The sequence below is a fragment of the Musa acuminata genome, chromosome BXJ1-2, assembly GCF_036884655.1.
Source record: "Musa acuminata AAA Group cultivar baxijiao chromosome BXJ1-2, Cavendish_Baxijiao_AAA, whole genome shotgun sequence".
NCBI lineage: Eukaryota > Viridiplantae > Streptophyta > Magnoliopsida > Zingiberales > Musaceae > Musa > Musa acuminata.
Genome location: NC_088328.1, coordinates 32,761,465 through 32,777,055, shown reverse-complemented (window position 1 = coordinate 32,777,055; position 15,591 = coordinate 32,761,465). Strand labels below are relative to the sequence as shown.

Sequence of the window (15,591 nt, the reverse complement as noted above, 5' to 3'; positions counted from 1 at the left end):
CCTATGTATCCATCGACCACACATTTTCTACTCTTCCTTCCTTCACATGAGTCCAACGTTGGTTGATGTAGTAATAATATATTCCAAAGAAGAGAAGGAAGAAGAACGTGAACTAGTAATTTATATGCTTTTAGATCACTCGACTCTATATTTGCTCTGCGGTAAGAATGCTACCGGGTAATGTCCCCCTGCATCAAAGCATCACTTTCCACCGCCCCCGTGGTGTAAGTTTGGAGTCAAAGTCAATGCCATCCTTTAGGAGAAATAAAGGGGCGACCGAACAACCAACTTTTAAGCGACACCCAAACGACATCCCCGGGAATGGCACCACGTTGATCCGCTGTGGGGCCCGGGCTCGTGATCCGAGGAGGGAACGGTCGGTGATCGCTTTTCTTTTCTTTTCCTTTTTACCCCCACCCACCCCTGCCCCCCCTCATCTTCTTTTCCTGTGGGTCCCGCCGTCACGTAAGATTTTGCGGTGTCGTATGTACTGTTTCTTCCCCGTCTCCTCCAAATAGAATATACATCGCCTTACCTGGCTTCTAACTGGCAGCTGTCGATGCTCCGAATGGTTGGTCTCATGCGGACCCCACGATCTTCGAATTAGGAGGCAGGTCTAACACGTAAACCAAGCTAACACAGTATGTTGCCTTCTATCTCTCCCTGTCTCCGGAGCAGGAAGAACAGACTGCTACTAATGCCACTGAATTCTTCGTGGACTCACTCTCCCGTAACGAAAACATATAACTGTTGGCACACATTAATTAACCCGATGGAAAAAAGAAACACTTAGCAATGACTAGAGAAATCTTCACTGTACGATCCACCTCAAGAAGCCAAATCCCGTGGTCCGGTGTTCTTCGTAGACTACTGTCGAGCAAGAAACTTTGGTGAGGGTAGCAAAAAACAGTGTCATGGCTGCGAAGAAGAAGAAGAAGAAGAAGGGTGGTAAGTAAAAGAGGCAGTCCTCCTGTAGCTTTCGGGCACGTACAAATCGACTGTTGACTTTGACGTCTTGTCGACCGTCACCTCACTTTGACTTCCAAGTCTCTGGTGGAACACTGTTCACATACGTCTCAATAAGTTCTCTGTTCCCGCAGAACGGAGACATGAAGAGTGGGTCTCAAAGCCTATGCTGAAGTCTTCCATTGACCATGGGTCAAGGCAAGGAGCAGTGTGGTGTTTGATCGATGAGAGAAAGACCCATGGAAGCAGGCCTAAGTCCGGCCTTTCTCGACCATCAAGGATTAAGCCCGAGAATAACTACGCGATCAAAGTTTCAGACGCGTTTCATGGTTCGGTTGCAAGTCGATGGCCTTCTCTCGAGCTCTCCTACGAATGAATCACCACTGCCAAGCGGCTTTTATTCTCTCTCTTCAGTTGGATCACTGGTTAGCAAGTACAACAACACTAATAAAGCTATTACTTCTGATGGATTCATGATCTTTCTTTCTGATCCAAACACTGAATACATCACAAGCCAAATTAAGTCAACTCATAAACAACACCATGCCTCTTGCCATGGATCCTTGTTTCACTAGAATAATGGGGGCATAATTATCATGAATCGTGTAAGCAAAGAAGGGATCCATCCAAATCTCTTTTTCTTGGTCCGATCTCCATGAGAACTGTGATGCCAGTTTGCTGCCATCAGCCTGCCACACAATGCTAGATCATAAACCAGACGAGGCATTAAAGTAAACCTCAGAATCTGCTTTCATAAAAGAAATTGTTCTACTTAAGAGTTGAAGCCTACGAATGGAAAGGCATACAGCCATCTGAACCTTTCTATCTATCTTCATACCTTATCTTCTCCTGAGGCATGCAGACTACTATTTGGAAAGAATCAGTGATCTTCATCACATCTGTGAAAACAGTGATTCAGTTTAGTAAACTTTTTTTTGTTATTGTATATATATTATTATTATTTTTAATTACCAAACACTGGAATTTATAAAGTATAATTGATCTAACAATAGTTTTATATAATTCTTTAAACTAAGAGAGAACCGATAATCACATAAAACTCTCTAACTTTATTAGATTCTCATGTCTACTCCTAATATTACTAAACCTATATCTCATATATCAAGCCTTAGTCCTCATTGATTTTAAATCCTACTTTCCAAAATTTATATCTATGACTAATATTTAAGATTAATTTTATTAAAACTCTCATAAATTAAATAATATCATCGGCAGATAAATACACCATGAATATTTATTATGAATATTAGTTACATTCAGTTATAATTAATATAAAAAGTAATGACTTAATGTAAATCCTTAATATAGTATTATACTAATAGAAAAATCACTGGATATACTCATTCTAACTTTTATGTCAGGTGAGTCGCACATATCTTTTGTAATGTTGATATAACTAATAAAAATATTTTTTTGAATCAATAAAACCATATGAAAATATTTCTCCTTCTATATATATTTTATTCATTAACTATCTTAATAAATAAATAGCTTTGATCGTCAATTGTATAATCATAAAACCGAATTTATTTTTGAAAATAATACTTCACATCTTATTTGACTTTGTATCACTCTCACCCAAAGTCTTATAATATTACCTATAATTTTAATTTCTTTATGATTAGAACAGTGTTAGATTTCACTTTTATTCTTATAAATTAATCTATTAATACTTTTTTACATCTTAATATTTTATTAAATAAATTAATCAACTAAACTTTTTCTGTCATTAGGTCTCACACTTACTATCTACTTTTCGATGCTTCTCTAATCTCACTCGCTCTATCTTACTAATAAATTTATTATTATTAAGCCTACAACTAGCATTTATATTTAAGGTTTAATTTTTTTAATATTTATTAAATTATTTTTTTTAAATATCAATCTTTTTTAATTTTATATTCATCCTTAATCAATTGATCCAAGATATTCAAATTTTTTTACTTATAAAATTTCTTCCATGTCTAACTTTATTCGATTATCATGTCTACGCTTAATATTAATAAAACTATATCTCATATATTAAGCCTTAGTCCTACTTAATTTTAAATCTTGCTTTCCAAAATTTATATCTATGACTAATATTTAAAATTAATTTTTATTAAAACTCTCATAAATTAAATAATATAATCGGCAGATAAATACACTAAGAAGATTTATTATGAAAATTACTTACGTTCATTTATAATTAATATAAAAAAGTAATGATTTAAAGTATATTCTTAAATAGACAATTCACTATATACGCTCATTCTAGCTTTTATGTTATGTGACTTGTACATATGCTTTACAATATTGATATAACTAATAGAAATATTTTTTTTAATAAAACACACAATAACAAATCTTGAAGAACTGAATCAATAAGACCATATGAAAATATTTCTTCTTCTCTATATTTTGTTTCATTAACTATCTTAATGAATTAATGGCTTCAATCGTTAATCATAAAACTAATTTTATTTTTGAAAATATTATTTTACGCCTTATTTGACTTTCTATCATTCTTATCCGAAGTCTTATATTATTACCCGTAATTTTAATTTCTTTGTTATTAGAACAGTTTTAGATTTCACTCATATTCTTAAAAATTAATACTATTACTATTTTTTTACATCTTAATATTTTATTAAATAAATTAATCAATTAAACTATTTATGTCATTAGGTCTCATACTCTTACCTACTTTTATCTTCTTCGATGCTTCCTTAACCTCACCTACTTTATCTTACTAATAAATTCATGATCATTAAATATACTACTATTATATATATTTAATGCCGAATGATTTTTAGAAATATTTATTAAATATCTTTATTAAAAAATCATGTCATCATTAATATTAATTTTATATATTCATCCTCGATAAATCTCATAGTACCTAAAGCTCTATTCTTTCTTTTCGTAACTTTAGCACTTCTACATATATAATTTTCTCTATCTTTAGTAATTAATTTATTAATAAAAATTATTATAAATTTTATACCTTTCCACACCGATAGCTATTTTGCCCTTTTTTCTAATTTATATTTATTTATTTCATCTTTATTCACTTTAGTAATATTTAAAGTATAATATTTTATTAATAATTAAAATTTAAACTTCCTCACATCATCATGAACTCTTTTCTTAAATTTGTACCTCTACTCTTAATCCCCTAATCACACTTCTATCATGGTCCACCGAATGTTACTATCCTTATTTGAGTATCAAACCTCCTTCTTTTTTTTTTTTCCTCCCATTCTATAATTTTTTTAAAAAAATAATTTATCATTTTTGAAATTTCATCATTTAGTTATAGTAAAATTTTCTATTATATTTTTTTTTATTTTTAATAGAAAACATCTAATACCATTAGTCAATGCTAATCTGTCAAGTTTTCGGTAGATTTATTATACATAACATTATTTATCTATTCAATGAGAAAAAAAATTAATATTATGACTAGTCTTTTAGGTAATCAAATATTTAATTTTCTTTTTAAAGCATGAGTTAACATCATATAGAATGATAAAATATAGGATTATACTCTCATGAATATTCTTTTATTCACTCCTTTTATCTAAGTTGTATATTTCTATATATAACAGTTAAAATCTTCATTAATTATAAATTTTTTATTTATAAGTATTCATACCATCATCTTTTTAGATGTTTTTTCCTACTAATTTAATCTATTATAAGTCAATAATATTTAATTTTCTTTTAATCATCATATCCATCAATTCTACCCTCTTTCTTCCAATATTTCGTATAATCCCTTGTTCACAGATAAATTTTATTACATATTTTATATTACATTTAGATGCCAAAAGTCTTCTTGATTTATAATTTATATTTTGTGACACTTACATAGTGAAAATATTTTGTGTCATTTATGGAGAACGATATAATCTAATGTTAAAATTAATTATAATTTATATTCATAAAATCTAACATAATTTTTTACTCGTTGCTAATGGCTTAATCAATATGGGGACAATGTTGGCTACAAATCTTCAATCTATTACATTAATTAATTTCACACAATCACAAAAGATATTGTTTTTGCACAGGAGTAATTAATAAATGCAAGATTCAGTACGCACAATGGATTTTCTTTTGCATTTTAATAGGAAAGGGCAAAAAAGGGAGGATAAAATGCCTTATTTGCTGATGTGGATCGACAACAGCTTTGTTTGTAGCTCTATAGTAAAAGACAATATAATTATCAATGGATAAGGCTGACGATTTGCACGTCGGAAGTTCATGCGAACACCTCATTCGACGAGTTACGTCAACTCGGTGCAATAGGATTTAGAAGCCGTCGGATTCGGACGCTCCGCTTTGATTGACCGTTGATAGCCACATGCGGTCGCAGTCATAATATCCCACCAAAGTGCCCATCTTTATCCCAAACGCATGCCTCCACATCACAACCACGTCATGAAAGCCAATCTAGTAAGGGATTCCCCGTCGGTCCACCAGTAGGCACATTCCACGTGTACGTTGACTGACCCTTACCAGAGCGTCACGCCTCCTCCCGTGTCGTTATAAACGTGCCTCCTCCTGCAGGCCGACCCTCTTTCTTCCCGGAAGAAGGATGGATCAACCGACGACGACGAAGACGAAGGCGATGATGACGGCGGCGACGACGTCCCAAGGAAACGAATCGCCGGCGCTCCGCCGCCTACGCCTGCTCTCCCTCCACCTCTACCAGCCCTCCCTTGTCTCCCCCGGTGGCGGCGAGCTCGCGCTCATGCCCTGCAGCTCTGGAAGGGGGCGGGGGCGGAAGGTGGAGGCGAGCGGCCCGGAGCTGGCGGCTTATTTGAGGGGCCAGCACCATGAGATCCAGATGAGGGTGTTCGACTTTTTCCGGTCGCGGCCGGACCTCCAGACCCCGGTGGAGATCTCCACCGCCGACCACCGCGAGCTCTGTATGCGCCAACTCGCCGGCCTCGTCCGCGACGCCGGTATCCGGCCCCTCCGGTACGTCCTCGAGGACCCCTCCGTCTACTTCGCCATCATGGAGGCCGCCGGGGCGATCGACATCTCTCTGGGCATCAAGATGGGGGTCCAGTACAGGTCAATCTCTTGCCAAAAAAATCCTTTTTTTTTTATGCGATCGTGACTTCAAGTATGATCTTTCCTTTGTTACCAGAAACAGGTGAATTAATTTGGTAACCTTCTTTCTCGAATCGCTTTCTAGGTTTTCGGTTGGCGCTCTCTCTCTCTCTCTCTCTCTCTCTCTCTCTTATCTGATGTGAATATTGTGGATCAGAGGACATGATTGATCCCAAGTCAAAATCTTGGCGATTCCAAATGCCTAGGGATCCTGTTTCAAGATAAAGATCAGCGCTTCTCTGATAAATTTTATTAAATGGAATTAAAATACAATATGTGCATAGTGAGTCCATAATACCTGCTTTGGATTGAATTGCATATTCTATGAACATACAGTTCTACTTTGTTTGTTTTGCACTGTAATGTTTTGTTAATATCATAATCAAAACTGGTTCTACCCTATCATCCCTTTGCCCAAAAACTGTTATCAATGTCTTCAAACCCTATCCTATTTTGTCCGGTAACCTTCTGAATTCTAAGACTTCTTACTCCTTGTACTAGAAAGTACTGTATATATATTTTTTTCTAAAATCGGAAGAACATGGATGAAAGGCATAAAGAAATATTCTTTGGCTAGCATGAAAGGGATAAATTGCCCATGATACATGGCCGAATCGGAAGTTATTGTTGTCAATCAATAGGCTAAAAACAACTGTTTTGACATTTTATTTAATTGAATCAGGGATCTACTTCTTTTGTGATTAACTGCTGCTGCCTTTTCTTACATTGACTTTAAGCTTCTTCCAAATGCAGCCTCTGGGGAGGATCAGTACTAAATTTAGGAACAAAGAAGCACAAGGATAAGTACTTCGATGGAATCGACAATTTGGATTATCCTGGTTGTTTTGCTATGACAGAACTTCACCACGGTAACCGTCAAGCATCGATTTGGTGTATTCATTTTAGAACTATGTGATTTTACTTCTTGTGAGATTTTGATAGTGCGGCACGAAGTTACAGTTTATATTTTGTGAACAGGCTCCAATGTTCAAGGCTTGCAGACTACAGCTACCTTCGATCCTGTTACCGATGAGTTTGTGATCGACACACCAAATGATGGGGCGATAAAGTGGTGGATTGGCAATGCTGCAGTTCATGGAAAGTTTGCTACTGTTTTTGCAAGGTTGATTTTGCCTCTCCAAGGTAAGGGGGGAGATTCTGCAGATATGGGTATTCACGCTTTCGTCGTCCCGATCAGAGATCTCAATTCCCACTCAGTTCTTCCTGGGATCGAGATTCATGATTGCGGTCACAAAGTTGGCTTGAATGGGGTAGATAATGGTGCTTTGAGGTTTCGTTCCGTGAGAATTCCTCGAGATAACCTACTCAACCGATTTGGAGATGTCTCACGCGACGGAAAGTACACGAGTAGTCTTCCGACTATCAATAAAAGATTTGCAGCTACTCTAGGGGAGCTTGTTGGAGGTAGAGTTGCCCTTGCATATTCCTCTGTAGGTATTCTCAAGATTGCAGTTACTATCGCCGTGAGATATTCTCTGCTTCGCCAGCAATTTGGACCTCCGAAGGAGCCAGAGGTCTCCATACTGGATTACCAATCTCAGCAGCACAAGCTCATGCCTATGCTGGCATCCGCATATGCCTTCCACTTTGCAACACTTCACTTGGTGGACAAGTATTCCGAAATGAAGAAGGCACATGATGATGCTGTTGTTAGCGATGTCCATTGTCTTTCGGCTGGTCTGAAAGCTTACGTGACATCATATACAGCTAAATCTATTAGCACATGCCGGGAAGCTTGTGGCGGCCATGGTTATGCTGCTGTGAATCGGTTTGGCATCCTGCGGAATGACCATGATATATTTCAAACTTTTGAAGGGGACAACACAGTTCTGCTGCAACAGGTAACAACTCCAACTTGCACAGTATTTGTCTAATGGTGGTGTGTTTTGAGCATTTCTTATCCTTTATTGCAGGTTGCAGCAGACCTCTTAAAGCAATATAGAGAGAAGTTTCAAGGAGGGACCCTTGCAGTAACATGGAACTACTTGAGAGATTCTATGGCTTCATATTTGTCACAGTCGAATCCAGTCACTGCTCGGTGGGAAGGAACAGATCATTTGCGGAATCCTAGCTTCCAACTGGATGCTTTTCGGGTCAGCTGCACTTTCATACTTCCAGTGTGACATGTTTCTTGTGATAGTGTTTCATCTCATTAATTAGCTACTCACAAGCTTCTTCATTCAGTATCGAACCTCTCGACTACTTCAAAGCGTTGCTATGCGGCTTCAGAAGCACAGCCAAACACTCGGGGGATTTGGTGCATGGAACAGATGTTTAAATCATCTTTTGACACTTGCAGAATCGCACATTGAGTCTGTTATCCTTGCGAAGTTCATCGAGGCAGTGCAGAGGTGGGTTCTTTAGTTTATCCTATCTGCATGATTTCCTTGGAAATCGTAGAGAATGTTCTTCAGTTTGAATCATCTTGTTCTAAGTTTGGCACCAAGAGTCGTGATGTTTCAGCCGGCTGTCCCTCATCGATGTTACGATTCATAAAAGTTTGTAACTAACATCTCGTTTTTCCACTCCAGCTGCCCTGATAAGAAAACAAAGGATGTTCTGAAGCTAGTGTGTGATCTGTACGCGTTGGATCGAATCTGGAACGACATTGGGACATATCGGAATGTAGATTATGTGGCTCCCAACAAAGCCAAGGTAAGCTTTGCAAGATTCTGCTTTTGAGCTCGCATTATCGTTTGCGATTTCACATTTAGTTTATACTAATCTCGGTGTTTGATGCAGGCCATTCACAAGCTGACAGAATACCTAAGTTTCCAAGTGAGGGGTGTTGCCAGAGAACTAATTGATGCATTTGATCTCCCAGATATTGCGACTCGGGCACCAATTGGAATGTCATCAGAAGCATACTCACACTACACACAATACATAGGATTCTAGTTCAGAACATGAAAAATACCCAATTCAATATGGTGAACAGTAGTGTTAAGTTAATAAGCTTCATTTTGCCATGGATGTAAAACAATTGATACTTAGCTTAATTGTCAAAAAGAGATGCGAGATAAGATGCATTTGTTACTGTTTACATGTCAACTTGTCAGATGTTGATGTGTTTTCTCCTGCAAATACTGGTCAATTTGTCAGATGTCCATGTGGTTTCTCCTGCAAATACTTGTGTGTTCATAAACCTGGTAGAAGAAAGCAAGTAGTTGAATGATTAAGAATCACCAGGTTTTACATTAGAATGTCTCTAATTCAGAGCAATGGTAACTCACTTTATATGATGTAGCTGTAATGATTTGGCTTGTTTTGCAGCTCCTATTTCACATAGTAAGTGTCAAAAGTGATCTAACTGAATCATTGGAAATAAATCTAAAGCATAAAATGAGAAACCAGCAAGAAGATATTGCAGGACCAAATGTGCTCATCCACAAATAGTTTTCATCACAAACAAATTAAATAATTAAACTCGGATAACCCAAAAACCATATAAATCATCTGAAAGGATCCATGTGAAAGGCACCAAACAAATAGTTCATCCCCATTTATGTACTTGACATGACCACCATTACTTCCTATGGCACTGATACTTATTTCCTGAAGGTAATGGTAGTTAATTTACATAGTAGTGCCTAATTAGGAACACATACTACTACCTTAATCCAGCATTTGAATAAGCAACACGAGCTATCTCATTTCCCTGCTTGACATCTTCATAAACTCTCAGTGAGGCCTCCGCAAACTTTGTCAGCCAATCGAATGCCCTTGTCAAACATGCCTGCAAATTATCCAAGTTTAAATATCTTTTGCAATGGTTGCCTTCCTTGTTTTCTGGTACTTCAGTCTTTTCAGGTTCATCAGGCACTTTTTCCATTTGCTTCTCTTCTATTGGTTGCTCGAAGGAGTCATGAATGACTGAAACAATGCTCTTGATTGAATCAAAGAGTTCTTCGGCGGGAACTGATTTGAGACCTGCAAGCCAGTCATTGCAAACCACAAATATAGGAGGAGAAATGGCGTGACGAGGTGGAAAAATGGTCCTCCTCCCTTTTCTGCGCTCCCGGGGCTGCAAGATACACTTCTGAAGCCAGGCACTGAGAGCTTCCACATAGAATTTATGAGCATTGATCCAATTTGAGAAGCTATAACTGAAGTATTCAATTTCATGTTGAAGGTGGATTAAGGCCTGCTTGTATGCTTCTCTGTGTGTTGCAGCTGTTGAGGTCTTCGCATGATATGCTAGTGATATCGTGATGAATTGTGCATGATGACATTCGAGCATAGCTTTCCACATCCTAATTAACCTGAAAGGCCACATGTATTTAAGTTTCATGTGAATGGAAATTTAGAGGGAGATCCTCCCCAGACCCTGCATTAGTGGGAATCTCATGCACTGAGCCATTCTTTCTGTTTCTGTGATTGGAAATGCAACTTGCAGTATTAAAAAAAATGATAAGGTATGGTTCAGATATAGAAGTAATTGTTGTGATCTAAGGTTACTTGCCAACTAATCTTCTAATAATTTTATCCAGTCAGCTTGTATATATCTAATAATTTTCTACTTAACGGCAACGAAATCAAGAATCATAGTTATGTAATTTCAAATTCTTTTGTCTTTCATTGTTATGCACAAAAAGTTTCAGTTCTGATTCTAACAAGATCAGAATTTACATTCAAAAGGGTTATATCATCCAAACATAAACTATTAGTGGCAAATATTCTCTTTTGGCTAATCCATCAGTTTTGGGAGAAAATGATATAATGTGCATTGTTGAAGAATATTTCATTTGCCAATCAACAGTTTGAGACCTGGGAAATCATGTGATGAAAAAAAACTCAGATATCTCGACCCTCATCTTGTTGTTATAATGAAATTTCAATCATTAATCTTGTTATAATAAAATTTCAATCATCTGGTTGTGGATGTTAACTATAGCAACTGGCAGCCATAAAACTGAGAAGCACTCAAACAGGGGTTACAAGCCTGAGTCCAATAATCTAAAAGCAAACAAACAAACACAGTCACAACTGGGTGTCCAAAATTGTTTGTTCAAGAAAACTAAATTTTGCAGCAGATGCTCATGGTTATGGAATTCTAAATTTACTGCTTCTTCTTGTTGTTATTTTTATTGTATGTTCATGGTAATGGAAGAGATGTTCGCTATTGGAAGCAAACAGCGTATTGTAAGGAATTCTAAACTTACTGCTGCTAAATTTATTGGAAGAGATGCTCATGGTAATGGAATTCTAAATTTACTGGTTCTTGTTGTTGTTAGCATTATTGTATGTTCATGGTGATGGAAGAGATGTTCGTTGTTGGAAGCAAACAGCGTCTTGTAAGGCTATTCTATATTTTAACCAAGGCACTTGATGTCAAAGACTTTAATGAAAAACCATAATCATAATTAACATATCAAACATGTCTTTTTGATCAAATTAGTTTTGCATCCCTTACCAAAATCAACTCCATCTAGTAAACTGAGAATAAAGGAGCTTATTAGAATGTACCCTTGTATCAGCTCCACCAGCTGCGGCAGTAATTCTTCATCTCTCATGTTCTCAATTCTTTTTGAAATTGAATCAACCGACTGGATGGCCACCGTTACTCGAGAGTGCAGGTCCTTGACAACAGCTCTAGTTTTGTCAATCAATCGTGGACTTAGATCTTGTGCAACTTGATGCCTCAGTTGGCTGCACTTTTGATCATATGCCTTCCTGATATGCTCACTTGCCTGAAATTGAGGAAGAAACACAGGTTGGGGGCTAAAATGAACTATCGAATAACTATATGAAATATTTTTTATTGATTAACACAGACTATTGGGTGCTTAACAAACAATTGTAACTTAGAACACGACGAGAAAATTTAAGCAAGGGTTGATTTCCAAGAGGGATATATTCATTTGTCTTAAATTTCTGCAGAAGTTCAATATCTTACGTGGAAGTGTCATGCTTGCCTTTTACTGATTGTTCAAGTGAATGGTGTCATATGTAGAGTGTACCTTGATTTCATCGTAAAGTTTTCGTTCCCATGCATGTAACCTTTCCAATGAGGATGAGTGGCTTCCTGATATCATAGAAAATTCATCGATAAAATCACTACTACTGTCTCCAACATCATCTTTTGTGGCTGCTGCAAGAGGACTTTTAGATGACGATGATAGAGAAGAGAGGGAACGGTTCCAAGTGATGACCTTTGTCACATTCTGGCTAGAATCTAAAACAAACCATTATTATTAGAAATAATTATACAAAATAGTCTAAATTAGTGTTTTATATGACATATATAGTTCTGTACTCATTCCGAAGGTTCAGTTGAATTAAATTCCACATATTTGTGTTTTCACCAACCTCTGTGCTTTCGGAAAGTTTCTCCTGTACAGCATACGTGATTTAAGGCTGCCAGAACTCGGAAAGCAGGTGGTTTACCTGTTAAAACCGGAATTTGATGTAAAAGGTACAGAGATTAAAACCTGATGCCCAAGATTTTCACACAAAAACAAGTTCTGAAATTATTCAGAGAGTCACCTGCAGTCTCAGAAGAGATGCCGAGCCTGATCTTCTTTGTCTCGAGCATCCTTGACACCTCATAGCCAGCTTCTGCTGCCCGGAGAAATCGGTGTTCGATGTCCCTCATACTGGACACAAAATCTTTAGCTCGGTGAGTAATGAACTCAGAAAAATCCTCCCTTTCTGGACATATTTCTTTCTGCAGCTTAGTGTTCTCCATATTTGATCCACATGGCTCAGATGACGCAATTCTAACAATGGCATCGACTGACCCAGTAAGACTAGTGGATGCAAACTTTGGTCCTCTAACTTTATCACCCCTTTTCTCCACCAAATTTACCAGCTGAGGTTCTTCGTTGGTTCTGTTCAAGCAAATATTATCTTCCTTCATTTCCTTCTTAGAAGTACTAATCCCTTCTTCTTCAATCAGAGGAACAACTTCCGATTCCTTTAACTGTCTCAAGCCCCTCAGCCTACCAACATTAACATTAACGCTCCGACCACATTCACCAGCCTGAGAATTGATGCTGCCTGCTGCATCTGTGGGATAAAAGAAGTCCCATGATGGTGGGGGTGGTGGCGGCAGGGGAAAAGTAATAGAGTCTTCTTCGACGAAATGAGTTGTCGATTGATCGATTGTCACCCTTACAGCAGTGGCTCCTGTTGCCCTCATGTAACTCACATTGGAGACCTGAGGTGACAAGGGGCTCGCACTCAACGACGGCGAACCGGCACATTCGACAAAGCGCGAAGGCGATGGGGATGCATAGGATGAATGTGATGGAGACTTCTCCACTTCAGAAGTAGATATGGATGACTCTACCAGGAGATCAGCCTCTGCGAACTGCCTCAGCGCAGCCCCGACACTGCGAAGAGATTGGATATAAGACAGATGAGCTGCCGATAGAGCATACCTAGAATCAATAGCCTGCTTGATGTACTTTATGCGCTCTTTGCAGAGAAGCAAAGCATCATCTTTAGCAGGTTTCGATACTGTAGAGCCCATATGGATCCCAAATTTGATCGGTGCTCTATAATGTCGACGATACTAAAATTCATCAATAGATGGTCATCTCTGTCTTAAAACCCCCAAAATCTGTTCCAGAAACAAAACCCTAATCAACAAGAAACCTTGTGCTTCTCCACCTAATCGATAAAGCCAAGCACTCAAAGTATCTATCTCATTCAGAGTCCGAGCTCCTTCCCTCCCCGGCCAAATCCAACACTAAAAATGCAACTCTCCTGATCCAAAAAGGATCTTTTTTGTCAGGAGAAATGCAAACTACTTCAAAGATGTAGAAGAAAACCCAGCCTCGACGATTTCCGAGATGAATGGGGAGAAAAACCACGACTTTCTTCCACCTGGCCGTTCAGGACGCCAAATAAATCAAGAGATTAGTGTCGAGATTAGACTCTGGAGCCTCAGGAGGAAGACGATCGGAACACCACCCAACACGGGGCCGAGGCTTAAGAAGGACTCTTCTGCTCGAGTTCTTCGCTCGGTCCTCCGCTTCCCGTCACCAAGTTCCGGTTTTTCCTTCGCAAAATCTCCCCTTGCCTACAAAATCTGATGCCCCACTCCACAATACAACCTCCGACGGCGGAATGACGGCGTCAAAAGGAAATGTGGTTCCCCTGTTTCGATCAAATTCCTCTTACTTCCATCAAACGCATCAGCCGCTCCTCTTCCCACCGCAAGATACTTGGGTGCCGTTGCAGGAACAGAACGAGGTGGTGCAGCGCTACAACCGAAGCAACCTCCTTTCCTCTGGTTAAAATGGGCAAGGAACCGTTGATATGAGTGAGAGAGTGACCGAGCTAGAGAGAGAGAGAGAGAGAATAAGACAAAGGAAATAAAGCAACGGGATTCACCGAGGAGGAAGAGATAGAAAAATGCAGCCCGTCATATGCAGTCCAAAAGCAGGATGGAGAAAAAGTACGAAGGAAAATAAAGAAAAATATCGATCTCTCTCTCTCTCTCTCTCTCTCTCTCTGCGGGTGGGCTTTGTGGTGCCTTCTTCGGTGCTCTCTGCAACAAAGTCTTTCTCTGCTGCTGCCTTTGCTTTGCTTTGCTTTCTTTATCTTTTATTTTAACTCGTTAAACTGCACCTGAGATCACAAAGGCAGTCCAACGTTTTCATGATAAAATGCACTCCGCATATACTCATTTGACGTGCTGTAAAGTTTCTTCTTCTCCTTCTTCTTCATCATCATCATCATCTTCTTCTCCGACATGGAATACATCAAAGTTCTCAATCTCATGGCAGGCAGTGGAGATAGGAAAGTGGTCATGTCAATCGAAAGCTTTTAATAGCCTTAATTATCCTCCAACGCAGCAGTTTTCTTTTGGAACATATAACAAAAATTATTATTGCAAACAGCACTTTTGTATTATCAATTCTAAAACTACTCACACCCAATAGCCGGAAAGAAAAAGAGAAATCATCCCCAAGAAATGCAACACACGATATAAATCATCACCTAAGAACCATCTCCTTCCTCCAAATTGTTAAAAATGCTTTAGCGTTCCATACAATATGCATGGAAATCTTTTGTATTAATATATATTACACACAAAAATATACATCAAAGCTTTTTTATATAACAAGTTGTCTTTGATAACAAAGGAAGAAGATGAGCCTAAAGACAATGAGGCTTTGGTGGGTGCAATGGGTATGTGGCGGTTCCATCATTCCCCGCACGATGATCTCTGCAAAGCTACCATTCCATGACAAGAAGCTGTTTGAGATAAAGATTTCATCTTGCGTCGCCAAATGATCTGTTCATGAGCCAAAAGAATGCAAAAGTTGACCTTGGCGAGGAAGCCATCGGAACAGGGGAAGCTGCAATTGTTGTCGAATGAACACAACACGAATACAATAAGATTACTAGTAGCCGCTGAAGTCATGCTCAAGATAGAATGACCAAAATCAAAATTTGGCCACGATCAAGAACAGAGAGTTGACTAAAGAAACAAAAAGGTAGCAATACTCGTAGCCACTTAAACCAGTT

General features: G+C 38.2%; 2 protein-coding genes across 2 annotated transcripts; one reads left to right on the top strand and one right to left on the bottom strand.

Annotated features, from left to right (window-relative positions):
- Positions 1-5,544: 5,544 nt before the first annotated feature.
- On the top strand, positions 5,545-9,154 carry LOC135610767 (acyl-coenzyme A oxidase 2, peroxisomal-like). The gene is made up of 7 exons (XM_065105680.1): positions 5,545-6,051; positions 6,844-6,959; positions 7,069-7,952; positions 8,025-8,204; positions 8,296-8,462; positions 8,643-8,766; positions 8,854-9,154. Exons 1-7 carry the CDS (start codon positions 5,570-5,572, stop codon positions 9,007-9,009), a joined length of 2,109 nt encoding a protein of 702 aa, XP_064961752.1. The 5' UTR covers positions 5,545-5,569; the 3' UTR covers positions 9,010-9,154.
- Positions 9,155-9,529: 375 nt separating this feature from the next.
- Positions 9,530-14,596, bottom strand: LOC103976714 (protein ALTERED PHOSPHATE STARVATION RESPONSE 1). The gene is made up of 5 exons (XM_065105668.1): positions 12,598-14,596; positions 12,421-12,498; positions 12,072-12,286; positions 11,578-11,801; positions 9,530-10,373 (listed from the first exon to the last, which is right to left on the bottom strand). Exons 1-5 carry the CDS (start codon positions 13,583-13,585, stop codon positions 9,722-9,724), a joined length of 2,157 nt encoding a protein of 718 aa, XP_064961740.1. The 5' UTR covers positions 13,586-14,596; the 3' UTR covers positions 9,530-9,721.
- Positions 14,597-15,591: the final 995 nt, after the last annotated feature.

Excerpts from the sequence above, each read along its gene's own strand:
- LOC135610767 (XM_065105680.1), top strand. The coding sequence starts at position 5,570 with ATGGATCAACCGACGACGACGAAGACGAAGGCGATGATGACGGCGGCG. Across the intron at positions 6,960-7,068 it reads TATGACAGAACTTCACCACG|GCTCCAATGTTCAAGGCTTG; the intron begins GTAACCGTCAAG and ends TTTTGTGAACAG. Across the intron at positions 8,767-8,853 it reads TGGCTCCCAACAAAGCCAAG|GCCATTCACAAGCTGACAGA; the intron begins GTAAGCTTTGCA and ends TGTTTGATGCAG.
- LOC103976714 (XM_065105668.1), bottom strand. The coding sequence starts at position 13,585 with ATGGGCTCTACAGTATCGAAACCTGCTAAAGATGATGCTTTGCTTCTC. Across the intron at positions 12,499-12,597 it reads CATCTCTTCTGAGACTGCAG|GTAAACCACCTGCTTTCCGA; the intron begins GTGACTCTCTGA and ends CGGTTTTAACAG. Across the intron at positions 12,287-12,420 it reads AACTTTCCGAAAGCACAGAG|ATTCTAGCCAGAATGTGACA; the intron begins GTTGGTGAAAAC and ends GGTTTGTTTTAG.